The 18454-nt window shown below is 38.8% G+C and overlaps 1 protein-coding gene across 4 annotated transcripts in view; it reads left to right on the top strand.

Annotated features, from left to right (window-relative positions):
• Positions 1-18454, top strand: part of LOC135469610 (KN motif and ankyrin repeat domain-containing protein 1-like) — a 47480-nt gene that overhangs the window by 17318 nt on the left and 11708 nt on the right. For 3 of the 4 annotated variants that reach the window (XM_064748115.1, XM_064748111.1, XM_064748112.1), the window contains exons 2-5: positions 10169-10355; positions 10801-14611; positions 14994-15005; positions 18123-18299. In XM_064748115.1, the coding sequence (XP_064604185.1) occupies positions 10235-10355; positions 10801-14611; positions 14994-15005; positions 18123-18299 (4121 nt within the window). In that variant the 5' untranslated portion in view covers positions 10169-10234. The remainder of the gene's footprint in view (positions 1-10168; positions 10356-10800; positions 14612-14993; positions 15006-18122; positions 18300-18454) is intronic. The other variant, XM_064748113.1, reaches the window with a different exon arrangement.

The raw sequence follows: 18454 nt of genomic DNA, 5'->3' as shown, positions 1-18454 counted from the left end.
GTTATACAATACATATTGGCATCTTTTGGATGACTTCAATAGACGTTGTCCACAAAAATATGTAAGCTATCTTATAATTCAGTCTCTTTCAGTAGGAAATGGGAAATATACAGGTAGTCCTGGCTCCAGGATTGCTAAGCTTATCCTTAAGTTAGAGTTGGCCTTAGTCTTAGCTTGTGAGATCAATCCTGAACTTAAATTTGAACCCAACCATGAGAGTGCATAAAGACAACTTTATTTAAGTAAAGCAAAATCACAATTTTAGCTCAGTGAAATCTCTTGAATGAAAGCTGTGAACATTCTGGCATAAGTCTTTAGATATACAGGTTGTAATATAGAAAGGGAGCCACATGTTGAAACTACATTCCACCTTGGCCGAACTCTTGATTTTAGCATGCAAGGACATGTGTTGGAATAATGTATGTGCCATATTTGGGACTCTAGTGCCACTTGCTGTTTAACATGTGAATACATTGTACATACAGCCATGTAAATAGGATAGGCACTCACAGATGTCCAGTGCGTATGACCAATCAGAGCTTGTTTGATAGCCACAGGACTGGACATTTGGGGTCATGACCATTGCATGCAGGACATCTCTATGAGAGGTCAAATTAGTGCACTGTGTGGCTATGAAGTCCAGACCCAGGCTGCCCGGTTTAACACCTGTTAAGGTAATATTGTTGTTTATCTAATAATATAGTTTTTATATAGCTGCAACCAATAATATACATGTAGTTAACATTTAAAGTTTGCAAGTTTTTGTGAGAAAATAATGATCTGCAATCATAACATATGCATGTAGGTACATCAGGTCTTTTAAGTGGAAATGACGTGTATTTGCTCTGTCTGAAACTGATACATTACCTCATAGGGTCCTTACTGGTCCAGTGAATTACAGTAGTTCACTACATATAAACCAAAAAATGAACATTTTGAAAAACAAAATCTGCACATTTTTTCGAAGTGTAAATCTTACTGTGTATTATTAATGTGGCATTTCATTAAACCCTTGCCTTAGTTTCCTGTGGACTGGCAAATTTCAGATGCAAACATATGGCTATTTCCCAGCGTTTTTTCAGTAATATAGATTTCCTGTTTCATGTATGTATGCTGCTGCGGCTGTCCTGTTCAAAACTCATGCTGTAAATATATGTGTAAGGCTAGACAAACAAGGCTAGACAAGATATCTGTACATGTATGTGTACATCTGTGCTGACAAAGGCTAACAATCATGCCCTGACACATACCAGCTACACATTTCTCAAGTAGAGCAGTCTACATTTTTGTAATGACACGATTACTTGAAGTACATGTGCACTTGGTACATGTACATGTATTTGTTCTATGTTACATAAGCAGCTGTAGGATGGAAGCATAGGTTTAGCCAGGAAGCATAAGTTTAGCCAGGAAGCATAGGTGTCTCCGTGTCTATGAGACGCCCTATACTGACAAAATTGATATAGGGAAAATAGGGAAAAGTTGGAAATGCCTGCTTTCATATTCTGGCTAAATCTATGGATGAGAGTGGAAATGGAATAGTTGTCTGTGATAGTCATCAGTGTTGCATATTCAATCCCAACTTTAGACAGCAAATTATCACCCCTGCTTCTGGTCTTATTGAATAGGGCCTTGGTGACCATTAGCAGTTGATGGCACTGATGAGGCCACGTTTCTTGATGACCACCAATTGGCATGCAAGTTTATAGGTCACAGAAAAGCAGTAAAATTTATCAGCAACTCGGTTGCCAAAGATCAGTGTTTTACTCCAATGCACTGACCTTCATTGTTTAAGTATCCCATTAAACAACAGTCAAAAAGTAAACATGTATTACAGAAAAATGATGTTTATAATTTCTGTCCAGTCCAATGAAGAAATAGCAGTAGATTTAAACTGGCAGTGTATTGCACTACAATAAAGTGATGACTCAGTTGTTTCTTTCAACAGTTGCAATTATCACCCTTTGCTTGCCTCAGTATGGCTGTACAACTAATTATGGTGATGTTAACCAAGCTGTATTCATTCGTTTATTCATTCAGCAATCATTTGGTGATCAAAACTTCATCATTTTAAATACCAGGAGGTTGGGAAACAGCGCACGTGATTTCTGTTTGTTCCCCAGCTCTGTGTGACAAACATGTAACAAACCTCCCCAGGGCTGAAGTAACCTATCGCTTGATGGGCGATGACGTCCTTTTGGATGGCATTGCCTCAATCTGTGCCTTTCACCCTTGGCATTTAAAGCTGTATTAAAAGTACTTGATGCAAGAACATCATCAGTGGACAACAGGATATCTGAAATGATTTCCGTTGTAAAACAGGAAGCATGATGGGTTAACCAACTGCTTTCTGACATTTTAGGTAATTTTCTGAAGAGCTAAAGCAGCTGTAATGCCAGAGGGAGTCTCAGTACAGGTCTGTTGCTAAGGATTTACCATTGTTCTCTGTTGTTGTTGCTGCTGTCAGGTATAGTAAATGGAATGCAAATATGAAATATTGGGAGTGTTGGGTCGATGAAAAATCAATGATTGTTGTCAGATTTCATATTTCCTGTTTTCTCCTTTGATAGTTTTGGAGTGTGTTTAGGTGAGCAGTGTGAGAAAGAAGTAGCTGGTGAAAAGGACGTTGAAAAAAGGCTTTGGAAATGGCGTGGGAAAAGGGGAGTTTTCATGTCAGAAATAACACTCATATACATGCAAAAATGTCGGCATCAAGTTAAATGGGATTCCTGATTTCAGTAGAAATGGTTTCTGTCAAATTTGTGGTTAGATGCTGTATAAATGTCTATGAGGTTATGGTATGTACATGCCTGCCTGATGCGGGCTTACTCTTGGTTCTCCAGGTTGCTCCACCCATTAAACTAACTGATGGTGTTCAACCTTGATCTGATGCGTAATACATGTGTAAACTATACATGTATATACAAAGTTGTCTGTACAGGGACAGTCTTGTTATTGCTTTCTTGTATTCTTCTTGATTGGCCCTGGCTTATATTTTGATATTTCACATTTGAATCCAGCAGACAGCTACCACATCAATGCTGTGTAGCTCCACAACATTTATTTTTTTGCTGAACAGGAGTGACCAGTTCACTTTGCTTTGGCATCCACAATGAATTAACTACAAAGATAAACAAAAATACAGTGGTAGTGTATTATTTCATGTTGTCTTAACTTTTATCGGCTTTTACATACAACTACATAATGTGACTTACAACTTATTAAGTTACATACATACATACATACATCTTGAAAGTAAACAAAGTCAATCAACATACAGGTCTATCTGCACACAAACACCGATACACATACATGACAGTGTACGAGTCAATGGAACAAATTAACGAACATTTACACATCAAGATATCTTCTGTGTTATCATCAAGTACACCACTAAGGCAGAAGTGTCGTCCACTGCATGCAGGAATTATTTCGAAAATGTGGAAAGGAATTTGAAAAGAGCAACATTATGAGTCAGTGCACCTCCCACGAGAAATATAGTCTACATTATAGACATTGTTCATCAATTCGCTCTATGTAAGCTTATTGGACAGTTCTTGTACAGGTTGTACATGTGATAAACTAGCAGTGAGTGAATGAATGAATGAATCAATGAATGATTATGGCAGACTGCCACTCCAGCAATATTACAGCAGGATAAAGAACAGTAAATAAATACACACACACATGTGTATGAAAAGGTGGAACAGTTAATGTTTATAATAGTGAAACTCCTGTTTTTAGCCCTGCTGTGTCCTAGCCAGAGGTCAACTTGTCTTGTCCAGAAAAGGTCTGATTACTGAAAATGATAAGCCTCCCCCCTGTCCCCTTCCCTAACAAACTGCCTGTCCTGCTCCTTACTCTTCCTGTGGGCAATAGAGTACTCTTTGATCATACTGGACAACACTCTTTCTGTCTGCAGAATTATGACCAAGCCTAGCCCGTTTATGCAGTTCTCAATGCAAGGAACTATCTCAGCTCTTATAAAATAATGGGTGTGTGCATGTACTGCACAATAAGTGTGCATTTATTTGCAGGTTAGAGGTGCAGAAAGTGGCAGCAAGTCTATTAACTCAAGGATTCATAAAACTTCAAATTCTTGCTACCAATACCCTGGAAATTTCTTGTTTACTTAAATTGAGTTATCACATTTTACATTTAGTTGTGTCTGAACTTTCACCTACTGTATTTCACCTAAAGTTTAGCATGTTTAAAGTGACACATTTTGTTTGATTCTGGTTTCTTCATCCATCTTATATGTCCACTTAAGAGTGTTTTGTGAAGCTTGAGTAATTTTTTCTCAGAAAAACTTCAGTATTGCCATCAAAAGTATCATTTTAATGCCTGTATGTGCATCTGACAGTTCATTGTTATACCAAACTTTGGGTGACATGCAGTACGTCTTGCTGTTCACAAGTCTCTGGCAAGAGCTTTAGCTGTTTTAACTATACTCTTCTGATTTATGGGGTCGCTGTGAGTTCAAGTCCAGCTCTGCTGGCTTCCTCTCCGGCCTTAAGTGGGAAAGTCTGCCAGCAACCTGTGGATGGTTGTGGGTTTCCGCCGGGCTCTGCCCGGTTTCCACCCACTATAATGCTGGCTCTGTCGTATAAGTGAAATATTCTTGAGGACGGTGTAAAACACCAATCAAATAAATAAATAAATAAATAAATATTTGTGGAAACATGTAGCTCGCCACCACTGCATATGTACACTTGGAGGACAATATTACAATGTGTTTATTCCAAAGATATTAAGTATTTCAGTCTTGAAAGCATATAATATTGAGATTGTGAAATGAAATGAATGTGACTAACTGTACAAAGCAGTAGTAAGAATGGGCATCTATGAATCCTTCTAACAAAGAGGCAGTATTTAGAAGTGATGTGCAGGTACAGTTGTGTCATGCTTGCAACGGGTAGCCTGTAGTACAAATGTTATTGGACACATACAGCTGTACAAGTATATCTAGCAGCATGTACATGTAAATATCAAGCAAGTAAATCTTTCGGATATACCGGTCTTACACTGTGTGCATTGACCAAATAGCATAATTACTGAATCTCTGGCTACTTTTGATACCGTTATGCGTGCAAACTATTTGTCTGGTTACTGTGAATATTTACTTCTAAATGCCGTGTTTGTTTTGTCACCCTGTCAGAAGGCCTCTGGGAAGCACAGTTCTTGTAACTGACAGAGTAAATGTTCATCATTTGTCACCCTCAGAAAATAAAGGTATATATATAGATAGCATTATGTACAAAAGTAATATTTTTTCAACCAGATTCGTGATTTTTTGGCCATTGTTCATTTTCTTTTTCTTGTCTTCTTTTGTATTGCAACAAATATGTACAAATATACGACATACATGTACTAAACAAATTATTGAATTTTAAACAGTTAAATAGCCACTGACAGAAGGCTTTATCCACATGTTTCATTTACTAACATGATGAGGATATTATGAGTGAGTGAACCATGTGTTTATGTTAACTGTGTATCTATATGATATTATAAGACATAACAGCTGGTGCTCAGTTCATGTGAAGGATGTACACATAGCTGGTAAGCCTGGAAATGGCTGGTCAGCATGGGTTACAGCAAGGTTAACTTCCCCACAGCTGCTGCTTTCCTGCCATTGTCAAGAACCTCATTGCTTTGGTCAATACTGCTGAAACATAATGAGCCAGCAGGCTGATATGAGGTTTCAACTTTGCAATGGAGTAAAACTGCAATATTGATTGCCGTAAACTGCATTTGTTCAACCCATAGTTTTGTTCCAATTTTGAGGCCTTGGATAGGACATTTTTTGGAGCACAAGTTTAAAATTTCCACAGAAAAAACAACCACTCAGATGGTGTACCTTAAACCGTCTCAACCTTGGTTTTTTGATCTTATGATATGAAATGGGGGCATCAAATGACCCTAACAATATATGACCCTGAAATGATGTATAATTTCACTTTTACAATCTTATTAGTAACCTATTTTAATTACCATTGGCTATATGGACACCTTAGTACTTGTGGATGTGTTTATGTGTATTGTCATGGACTGTAAACATGATACCAAGGACACCTTGTCACTCAGGGTCTGTTTCCAGCTATGAATTGCCTAACTGGTCTGGCAACATTTCTTCTCATTAATTACTCAATAAAAAGTGCTGAGTAAACTTTTTGCTTTTACAGAATTAATTATGACATGATGTTTGCGCAGTGTAATGTGTGGGTTAGTTGATTGCAGTCAGGCAGGTAAACCTGTCTTGTAGGCCTGAGGCTCTTTTTACTGTCGACTTTGAACACTGCCTGTCAGCTTCACCTGGCTTCATTATGAAACAAAGACCTCTATGTATACAAGTGGTGATTAATTACATGTACATGTTAGTGTAAAGTGACATCAGTATGGTTGCATCCAGGGCCCTTCAAGGCTCTGATAATGAGTGTACGCTGTTAACCATACTTCTTATATTTGTATGTAGTATGTAATTCTTTAACATTTTCGCATATTTGCAAGATTGCATATTTTTGAAGGCCGTGTTAACTGATGAAATTATGCTTTATGTGAACCCTGACACTGGGCAATCCAATCAATTTTTTAGTTTTGTCTCCAAAATCAGACTAAAGATGTGAATAAAATACACTGAAAGTTACTCTTTGATATGCAAAAATGTTGAGGCAATAGGGTGGTAACAATTTTCCAGTCATGCTTGCAAAATGTAGTGGGTCACACCTGAGGCTGAATTTAAAAAAATGAATTTGTAAAAATAAAGAGGCTTAATTCTGCATTGTCTCTGTGTGTACTTTAAACCCTAGTTACTGTTGTGACATTGTTTACAGATAGGTGTGAACAATGAAATCAAATGTGTTCGCTGAAGATGGCATTCTCGTGTGGATTAGAGGTTTGCATATCACCAACATATGCTTGAAGTTAATGTTTTCTTGATCAGCAGCAAAGTTGACTTTGAACATGAACATGTAACCATAGTCTAAATCTGGTGTTATCAGACATGTATTTGCATGAACATGTAACCAACATGCATTTGCGTGAACATGTAACCATACTCAAAATCTGGTCTCAAAATCAGACATGTATTTGCTTAAAGTGCTCTACATTTTATTTCTGTCGAGTGAGCAAAAATCATCAATTGATCCTGATTTTATAGTAGACTTGACATTCAGAATAAGCTTTGAATAAGATTGAGACAGTATTTAGAAGTTTTATTGGCTTTCACATGTCATTAGTATTGATTATTTTTTGTGGGGATTTATTTCAGTTGGCAGTTAAGCTTTGTATTTCTTTGAGCCATCTCTGTGCACTATTTCATGCGTGCTGAAAAATGGCATTTGTAAATCTTGACATTGATTGTAAGCTTTTTTTTTTTTTTTTTGGTGCGTCTTGAATTGCTTAAGCTGGTAGCTATTGATATGTCGTCTTCAGACTGATGTTATAATAGACATTCTCAGATGTTGTGTTGGTGGTCAGGCAAGCGTGTATGTAGTGTTTTGTTCAGTATTTCAGGCTTTCTATTGTAACTCAGTCCCTCTCAATCTCCGCCCATTGACGTTCATCTGTACGCTTTTATATAACACCTCCCAGAGTGAAAGGCATGTAGAGGCCATCTGGGCACACATTGAAGTAGCACTTTTGTTCGAGATTTGTAAATTTTATGAATTATGGATGCCTGAAAGGCTTCCTATGTATATGTTTGGTTAGCCCTGTTCCTTCCAGGCCACAAGAAGATACGCTCCAAGCTACACTGGATCTGTTCCTGAAAATCTCAATATATATGTAAATATATGTTGACAGTTGCTTTAAATCTTTTAGCCCTTAGTGTTGAACTGTAGAAATTTGCATTATGGAAGTACTGGATATAATCACAGTGTCTGTATGTTTTCATTAGCTTGTATGGTTAATTGGACATATTTAAAGACTTTCTATTACATGCATCTGTGAAAATGTATCTCGGGTCGTACATCATCAAATATGGGCCATAAAGTCCACCATGCAATCTAAACATTTAACTTCAGTTAACTCTAAAACTGCTAAAATAACAAGAGGTATTTTCTTAGTGGCCTGGCTTTCTATGGATTAATTCCAATACTTCATTTTTACACTTTCGTTGAATGATTTATGAATTCATAATTTGACCTACAATGTTAAATATTTGTGGATACATGTATTTGTTTGTTGTGCCCGCAGTGAAACAAAAGATGTGTTTCTTGAGGTTTCTGTGGAATTTCCTTTTCCAAACTTTGGCTGCTTGACATATACATGTATCTGGAGTTCAGAAAAGACTTGGAAAGCATCAGTATGGTGAGGGGCCTCATGCTGGGGGCTTTTCACTTACCCTCTTCAGGGCTGATTTGTGGCCTGTTCCTAGTCAAGAGATAAGCTCCCAGCTCAAAGGGGATGAAGATTTTACCATGTACTGACAGCTTGTCAAACTATACCACAAGATTGTCTTGAAATATTGACATCTCTCCAAGACTATATTATCCCTGTACACCAGCCCTTCTGAATAGATAATGAAGTTAATAACAAACATGAACTGTTTGTACATACTTAGTTTTCTAGCTGTCAAGACCAGGAATACATGTCATTTGTATGATACTGTACATCAAGAAAAGTGGTAGCAAAGCAATATAGGGTACAGGAATTGATTTACTTAGATTGTGATAATCGGTAACACCTAAAGTATCCTTTGGCTTATCTGTTCCTGTGTTTTTCTTTGGTAAAACAATATTTATGTTTCTTCACATTGCATTTTCAAGTTCTGTTGGTTGGATAAAGTATGTTGGGTAATGGGACAAAGTATCCTCTAGAAATACAATGTATCAATATGATTTTTGGGTTTAAAGTTTTGTATATGGAATATGTATAAAACCTTGAAACTTTGTGATAATAAAAATAAAAATACAAGGCCCTGGAAAATATGAACCTGGGGTCTCTTGAACAAAGCAACTGTTAGTTAAGTGGTAAATACAACCACCATAGCATATGTTTTAAACAGATGTCGCCATGGTAGTTACAGTGAACTTACTGGCTACGATCACTTTGTGCCAATGTCCCCAGGGCATTGAAGAAATGAAAATCAGTTGTTAAGAATTAAGAAAATACATTCTCAAATATTGATTTTTTTTCTTCAATAGTAGTTTACTGCCAACACAGAACATTTATAATACATGAGCCAGTTGGAAATCTGCCATTCATTGGTAAAATCCATATCTTGAGCAAAGGAAGGACATGTTGTTTAATATTAAATATGAAACTGGACTAAATTTCATGAGGCTCTCTTGAAGTTACGAGCTTGTAACTACCATGACGAAGTAACGCCCACATTACTGGTTGAGGTGGTAGTTAAGTGAACCTAATGTTAAGAATGCTTTGTGAAACTAGGCCCAGGTATTAAAGTGTTGTTTTGTGATTGATACAATATAGTACAGTTAAATTCACATAAATGCATACAAACATGTTGCTACATGTATATATATATATATATATATATATATAAGTTCCCCCTACCATTCGTATGTACTACATGTAACTGGTCTTAATAAGGCTTCATCTCTTGTTTGAGTAGTGGATGAGGAATACATGTAAGTGGCAATATTTAAGCAAAATATGACAACGAAAGCTGGTTATGATTTATAACATGTATAGGTATGTATCTCCAAGTCTGACTAAGTTTTGTTTGAGTCCTTGTAACACAGTTCAAGTAAATGTACTAAATGACCTCTCAATCTGATTGACAGAAGCGGTATTTTTTTTTTTTTTGAACTATATGTTAATGTGTACATTACAGAAGTACATCATACTGTTAGAATAATATGCAGATGTAGAAGTACACATGTATACATGTCCTTGATTGAATGTCCTGAGGCTTGTTGTACAGTGCATATGATATGTGGATCAAATGACAGTTCGTTGGCCTTGACCTTGATCTGGTCAGCCTTGTTCCTGTGGGGCTAACAGAGCAGTAAACTCATGACCAGGGTGGAATTGGTAGCTTTGTTATTGTCTTATCTACTATTTGTGATCAGTGTACATGTAGGAAAAAGTTTTTTTTTAAATGAATAAAATAAGTTAAGTAAATAAGGTTTGTAAATTGTGTTTTGTTAATGTTATGATTTGCCCCTTTTTTTTAAGCATACTTTTGTTTTGTATGTTTCAGGTCCGTGATGTGTCCCCGTTTCGCCGTAGTTGGTTTTGAGTAGTGCCCCTCACCCCCAGCCTTACCATGTACTCCCCTGTCCAGTATGTAGAACGGCCCCACCACGCCGACGTCACAGCCATGACCAGGGTGGTAGACTATGACAATGACAACTATTCCAAGGAAATAGTCACTGAGACTGTTGAAGGTGTGTTCATGGGCAGCAGAGAGGGGTCATAAGCCTAAATTCATTGTAAATAACTAATCACGGCTGTAGCCTTACCTTACAATCAACACCCTCAAGCAAGTGATTGTAAGCTACGAAAGTTGTAACTTGCAAAAATTACAATCGGGTCGACCATGTTGTAAATATTTACATTCACTCTAAAATTACGGTGAAGTACAAATACTTTCCATAGGAAGATAGTTAGTTAATAATTTTCAAAAGTTTCCAAACATGTAGAATTTAATGTAAATATGGGCCGAGAATTTTTTCATATGTTAACTTTAATGTTCGTGGCTGAATTATTATGATGTAAAACTCGATTAAAAATGAAGGCATGGAATGTTTACAATTTGTATTTATTGAGATTTACTATTCTCATATCTGACCTGCCCTTTTTTTTTCTCCTTTTTTTTTTTCTTTTTTGTAGAAACCAAGACAGAGCTAGTACCACAGCTTATACCAGAGAGACCACCAGAAGAAACCGTGACATACATCAATGGTAAATGTACCTGCTGTCCATATGGCTATCACATTGATGTTGATTTTGTGCGTTATTGTGATGCCTTGGCTAATGGCTCCTATCTGAGGCGACTGAAGAAGATTAAAAAGACAAAGAGAAAGTTGAGAAAGTCGATGGAGATATTCCTTCAGCAACAGGAACATTCCCACCAAGAGATGCACTCTTACCCACCCCCGGATGTCGTACATTCCAGCGAGCAGTTCATTTCTCAAGTGGCTCAGGATGACTCTGCAGCCAATATCATACTGGATGAGATTGATTCTTCTGTGGAGGCTACGCTGGCTTCCATAGACTACATGATGCGGCCACCGATGAAGATGAGAGAATCAAGTGTGGAGAGTGACGACAGCTTGAGTCCTGTCAGCACTAGGTTCAACACGTTCCCACGGGTCCGAGGGTACCAAGAAGGGGCCTCGCTGACGATGAATAGCAGGACAGATTCCACAAGTTCCTTATCCTCACAGTCCACTTTCTCCAGTGAAAACCCACCTACAGGTTTCACTGAAACCACAACGAACATCACCAAAACTAGGGTTACTTCTGCTCAGCTGGCAGAAACCATTGCCACCCATCTTCCTGAAATCACCCAGACAACCACTGTCACATCCACCCAGTGTCCAGGCCTTCATATCAGCCCAGCTTCGCTTCAGGCCATCCGAGAAGCCATGGCCATCAGCCTTCAACGCATGAGAGAGCTAGAGGAACAGGTTAAAGCCATTCCAGTTCTTCAAGTCCGAATTTCTGTTTTGAAAGAAGAAAAACGCCTTCTTAATCTTCAGTTAAAGGCAAAGAACAGCCGACTCAACATGAGAAGTATTGGTGTTGGAGATTACTCTGTTGATGAACCAGTTGACTCCCGAGTTACAGAAACACGTAGCTTCTTAACTACCGTACAATCACCACAACCTTATGGCTACTCATCCAGCAGGACTTCTGTGTCCAACTTCCTTGCGGCACAACAGCAGCGATCTTCTGTAAGGTCTGTGGGAGTAGGTGACAACTCTGTGGACTTTTTCTACCTACTGCAGCCCCATATTGCTACTCCGTATGAGAAAAACATCATCAACCAGACCACCACTCACACACATGAAAAGGAGACTGTTTTTATGGCACAGGCAGCTCAAGAGAACACACTCAGATCTTCGAGGGTTGCCTTCACTCAGCATCTGCTTAATAACCAGAAGCCTTTGACAAGAACCATTGGAGTGGGAGATGGAAATGTGTTTGACTCTAAAGGTAGTGGTTATCATATTCATGAAAAGGAACTTCGAACTGTCATCATAGGACAAGCCCCAGGAACAACAGGGAAGAGAAATGTGGGCGTGGAATGCAAAGTCCATACCAGAGATGTTGGTATATCCTATAACTCCGAGTCTGAGAAACCAGCCACACGGTCGATTGGAGTGGGCGTGACAGATGGGTCTCAGGGTGGTATCAGCGTCAAGTTTGAGGGAGAGGATTGGAAGACAATGGTTAGGGAAGTCCTGAAGAAGAATGTCCGAACTGTTGGGGTAAATTGTAGAATGACAGCTGAAACAAGAGACGTTGGTGTCATGCATGCTTGGTCTGACAAACGCACAGTAGGATGTGGCAGCGACACTGTGGATGTGATTGTTCGACCTCTAACATCGATGCAATCTGTCGGGGTGATGGCAGTAGCAGATGTTAGAAACCAAGGCATTGTCACAGAAAAGGGCTGGAAACTGGATGCCTGTACTAACACCCCCAGGAAGATGCTTGTGCCCAAAGGGTCAAATACAGAAGCCTTGCGCTGTTACAGTACAGCTTCGATGACGGATGGAACAGTAACCTCAAGCAAGGTCGCCCAAACTGAAATGAAGATTTTCCTCGCGACAGATGTGTTACGGCACACAGGGTGTAACACAACCAATGTGCGAACACAAAACACTGGGGTTAACACAGAGAGCAAGATGATGACCTCAGACAAGTTTAACATGGATATAACATTTAAAGATAATTCTTCCAACACTCAGTTTAACGTTGCAGATAGAGGGAGTAACACATCAGAGCAGACAACCGTGGAGACTTGGGAGACCAGAAGTGGAGGAGGTGGTGACCAGAGGGCTTCTTCACAGAGCTACGTGTCTGGTGGAGGATATTACAAAAAATACCTCCCCAAACAAGATGACGAGCAGGTGACCACTATTAGGGAGGTGGAAATTAGTAGCTCCATCCCAACCACCTTTGAGAAGAGTGTACGGAGAACAAAGAGGCTGAGCCCTGCTGACGTGCAGAACATGATGGGAGAGCTGGAGAGAACAACTCATGAGGAAAGCATATCCTCCTCATCTTGGGGAGGAAATGAAAGAGAAGGGGGCACTAGCTGGCAGAGGGAGATCACTGCAAGCAGACCCAGCACGGACTCGGAGTGGAGTCAAACAACGAGAACAATGATGCTTGGTGGTGGGGGAAGCGAGAGTAGTTCTGTGCATGGAGGCAGAAGTAGTAGCTTTGAAAGTAGCAGCAGTATCAGTGGAGGAGGAGGGGGAGTGGGTGGTGGGACTCGCTCAGTCAGCATTCACAGAAACATCAAAAAAGTTAGGTCAGGCTCGGAAGGTACCAGCTCTTCTGATGTGATTGAGTATACACCCTCGAGATCAGTGCAGGAGGAAGAGCAAGCTACCCGTGAGTCGCGTTTCATGCGTCTGGAGGAAGGTGACATGGAAGAGGAAAAGGAGGATGACACCCTGACTGAAGCCACTGAGGAGTACATGGTACGAAAAGTGGGTGATGCTCTGGATGTGATGCAGATAGGAGGCGTGCCGGAACATGTTGTAGGAGGAACAGATGTCACTCAGCATCACGAAGAAAGCTCGGGGATGATGGAACAGTCCTTTTCTGTTGGCGGGGGTCGACTGACAAGAGAAGGTGTGATGGCAGAACTGGAGCAGGTCAGGATGAAGAACAGAGAAGCTTTAGGGTCAGACAATAGAGAGTCTGGTGGCTACACCAAAACAACAAAAATAACCGTGGGAGGAATTGGAGGACCCAAAAAACAGAGGACCATTAAAAAGAGTGTGACCACTTCAGGAGGATCTGGGGGTTCAGGAGGATCTGGGGGTTCAGGAGGGTCTAGGGGTTCAGGAGGGTCTTTCTCATCCAGCTCAGCAGAGATGCTACATTCCTCTGGCTCTGGCATGTCACAGTCCAGCTCATTTGAATCTAGTGGCTCAAGATTATCCGGATCATCTGCCACTTCTGGAATGTCGACATCCTCTGGCATGTCTGAATCATACGGCACTTCCTTTTCTTCTGGGTCATCCTCGGGTGGTGTGGTTGGTGGCTCATCCATGTTCTCCTCTCATAGCAGTGGTGGCAGCGGTGGGATGAGGGTGGGTATGATGAGTGGAGGTGGGGGCAGTGGTATCCACATGGGGCAAAGTCGCTTGTCAGCTGGGGATGACTTCAGCCGAGAGGAGATGCAAAGCGGAGGTGGGTCCTACAGCATGAGCACAGAAATGCGATCTTCTGGTGGTAGACCTGGCATGGAGCGCTCTGTAAAGAAGACCTATATGTCCTCATCATCTTCAGGGGGTGTGCAGAGCGATGGTGGCGGCTTTCACAACAGACACGCCTTCTCTCATGGCAACGTGAGTGATGGACAGGTAGAAACTGGCCTGAAGTCAATCATGAAGAGAAGCACATCAGAGCCTCAAGTTAAGAAGGAAATCAAGTTTGCTGAATCAGTTGTTGGCGGGTAAGTACACGGAAAGAAGTATTCCCATTTTTTTGTTTTATAGGATTTCCATGAAAAGAAGTTTACATCAACATTAAATAAAAATATTACCATAGATATATACAGTGAAGTTTCAAACTTTTTAGATACTAACATGTGTTTGATCAAACAGCATTAAAAGTTGTTGATTTTCCCAGTTGATGTATACTTTATGTGTGTGGAGCAATACATTTACATGTAACTGCGTGATGAAACAAACCTGTCAATCAGAAAAACAAATCTTATGCATTTAACTCATTATACATGTATTTCAGAAAACACATTTTAGTTTCAATCATGATTGGTACATGTATAATTGGACAAGTAGTGCTGGCCTACAATATTTTTGTTTTAACTGTTCTAGGTTTCAGAGAAGGTAAGGAAAACAGGTTTATGTATTTAAATGGAATGTTTTTGCCTAGTTTTAAACATTGTCTAGGTATACACTCACTTTTTCTGCAGCATAAGAAAATTATGTAGTCAAATCTTGTATTTACAATGTATTTACGAGCAAGGTTGTATGCAAAAGATACTGTTTGTATACATTGTAGCATTGCTGTAGAGACATAGTCATTCTATAAATTAGTGTGAAAGGGTAGATATGATGAACAGCAAAGACTAAATTTAAAAACTGATGACAACATGCTTCTCACTATTTATAACAGGCTTCACAACTCTATTTCTCAAATGTTATGCTCAAAAGTTATAAGGGCACAAAAGTTTTCATTGGTGCATTTCATTGGAGTTTTGCCTCAGAGAGTGAATATTTGTTGTGATTTGAATTAGTAGCACAACAATGCCACCTAGTGATAAGTGACCTCGTAACACAGATCAAACTGTGATCAGGCTGTGTTTTCACTTTCGATCAGGTACTTGTATGTGGACTTATTTGTACCTAGTCTTGAAGGAGTAGTTTTTGTGCTAAGCAGAAACAAGTGACTGTATACATATAAATGCCTGTTGTAATGTTCATGTATATTTGCCCTATAAAGCTTGAATGTGATGTTCCACTCACCTCGCGTACTATTACTTTTCATGATCCTCAGCTTGACATATATCCCCTATAATTCAGATTTACCTGTATTTTTGATCGCCTTTTTACATCGTACATTATGTTCTTTGTGGCGGCTTTTGTCCGAACTGTAAACAAAGCTTTATTGATTGTAAATTTGGTTTCATATTGTTGCACAGTAGTTGCAATGTTGCATGGAAAGCCTAGAAAGAAAGAGCAAAACCCGTACTCTCATAACCAAAGCAGGCGAGACAGATTGCTGTTGTCTTGTAATGTTCACATTAGACAGATTGCTATTGTCTCGTGATGTTTACATGAGACAGATTGCTGTTGTCTTGTAATGTTTACAGGGGACAAATTACTGTTGTCTTGTAATGTTTACATGAGACAAATTGCTGTTGTCTCATAATGTTTCTACTAGACAGATTGCAGTTGTCTTGTAATGTTTACTTGAGACATTGCAGTTGTCTTGTAATGTTTATATGAGACAGATTGCAGTTGTCTCATAATGTTTACATGAGACAGATAACTGTTGTCTCATAATGTTTATATGAGACAGATTGCAGTTGTCTCATAATGTTTACATGAGATAGATTGCTGTAGTCTCATAATGTTTACATGAGACAGATTGCTGTTGTCTTGTAATGTTTACATGAGACAAATTGCTGTTGTCTTGTAATGTTTATATGAGACAGATTGCAGTTGTCGTGTAATGTTTACATGAGACATTGCTGTTGTCTTGTAATGGTTATATGAGACAGATTACTGTTGTCTCATGATGTTTACATAAGACAAATTGCTGTAGTCTCATAATGTTTACATGAGACAGATTGCTGTTGTCTTGTAATGTTTACATGAGACAAATTGCTGTTGTCTTGTAATGTTTATATGAGACAGATTACTGTTGTCTCGTGATATTTACAGAATTCAAGGATTCCATTGAACATGTGTGTAATGCTTGGAAACATTTGCGACATGTTTTGTATGCTGAGATTCTGTATATACCAGAGCTAATTGTAATTGATGTATGTGCTTTTTAGCTGACACATATGGATTTCTTTGCACATTGTATGGCACATGCACATGTAGCTGATAATATCCCTCAGTTTGCTCATGGACCAGTTCCTGACATAAATTTGCCATAAAAATTGTTGAAAACAGGAAAAATAAGACGTACTCAGCTGGGAACTACACATAGTTTTCACATCACTGTGTTTTATACATGGACATAATATTACATACATGTGTAGGTGATGTTTTGATCTTCTGTTTTATTCCGAGTTTGTGGTCATTACAATCAGAATTTGATATTAAGATGACCATGAATTTGACAAATATCTATTGGAATCAAGCATTAAAATAAAAAGAAATAAATCAGACATAAAGGATTTTTTTATAGATTATAATTTCGTGTTTAAATTATCATAAAATTGCCCATCTTTACCTGCTGTGTGCAGATTTCTTTGTCTTTATGGAAATATATATATGACAGCATTTTCTCAATGATTCTGTGATAAATTGGGACTGTGCCCACAGCACAGTGTTTGTCCTGCATGCACTTGTTTGTGCCTCAGTGCATGCTTGTTGTAAGGCTACTCTGTGATGGGTATGATTTCAAGTTTGTGTTTGCGTTTAGTGGTTAAAACATCGTTTCTACATGTTCATTTGGTCTTTTGCAATTCATACAGCTTAGCCTTTTAACCAGGTGGGCGGTTAAACTGTCTAACTGCCCAGTATATTCCCCAAACAGCTTGTACTGAACCAACCACATGTACTGGTGTCTAGGCATCGATAACAGACAAGTCAAAAAAGTAGTCCCTACAACCAGAACTAAGCTTAAGCCCACGTGTATCGTGCTGGCAAACTGAATCAAGGTGGCTTGTAAGGAAAGCCTAGATGCAGCTGAAACTTCATCAACTTTGTTTATTTTAGTAGGAAAGCCCAAAGTATATGTACGTGTACAGATTGCTGCAAGTATATTTAATAAAATAATTTTTTAAAATTTTCTCATTCAGCATTTTAACGTTGCTGATATTCTGTAAACTGTTGGTCAAGTTTGTGAACAAATCACTGAGTCTAGTGGCAGTTACACATGTTAACAATGTGAACAAAGCACTATGAGTCTAGTGGCAGTTACTCACATAATTAACAATGTGAACAAAGCACTATGAGTCTAATTGCAGATACACATGAAGTTAACAGTGTGAACGAAGCACTATGAGTCTAGTGGCAGTTACACATGTAGTTAACAAATGTGGCCTAAAGAATGTAAGCTTACTGTTTGGGGTAAAGTTGGTGTGAGATGGTTGGTTAAAGTATGAAAAAAAAAAAAGTCAGTGAATTGAAAAATTTCCATCATAAAGATTTTTATGACAGCAAAGTATTTGCTCATTTCATCCATCAAACTACATGTATCATTAGTATTACAAGTTTCAAGGAAAGTTGATAAGTAAACCTGTGCATTTGTTGCTTTCTGTACAGGTATGACACAACGAGTTCGGAAGAAAGTGATCATTCAGACAGCGAATCAACCAGCAGCTTTGAAGAAGGATCATATGATGGCAGGCAGGGTAACATAGTTTATACATGTGAAGATGATGAGGCCATTGCCAAGGGGATGCCAGGGGCTGTAATGTATGACCAGAACATCCGAGAAACGTGAGTGAAAGGATTCATGAAATCTAATGATGAAATAGTGATTGTAAATGTTCATTGATTATGATATTATAGATAGTGCAGACAAAAATGTTATTTTTCATTTTTAGGGCTAGTAAGCTATCTTGAAAGTGCAATGCCCATTTATGCATAAGTTC

Source organism: Liolophura sinensis, chromosome 7, assembly GCF_032854445.1.
Source record: "Liolophura sinensis isolate JHLJ2023 chromosome 7, CUHK_Ljap_v2, whole genome shotgun sequence".
NCBI lineage: Eukaryota > Metazoa > Mollusca > Polyplacophora > Chitonida > Chitonidae > Liolophura > Liolophura sinensis.
This window is presented reverse-complemented; position numbering and strand designations above follow the sequence as displayed.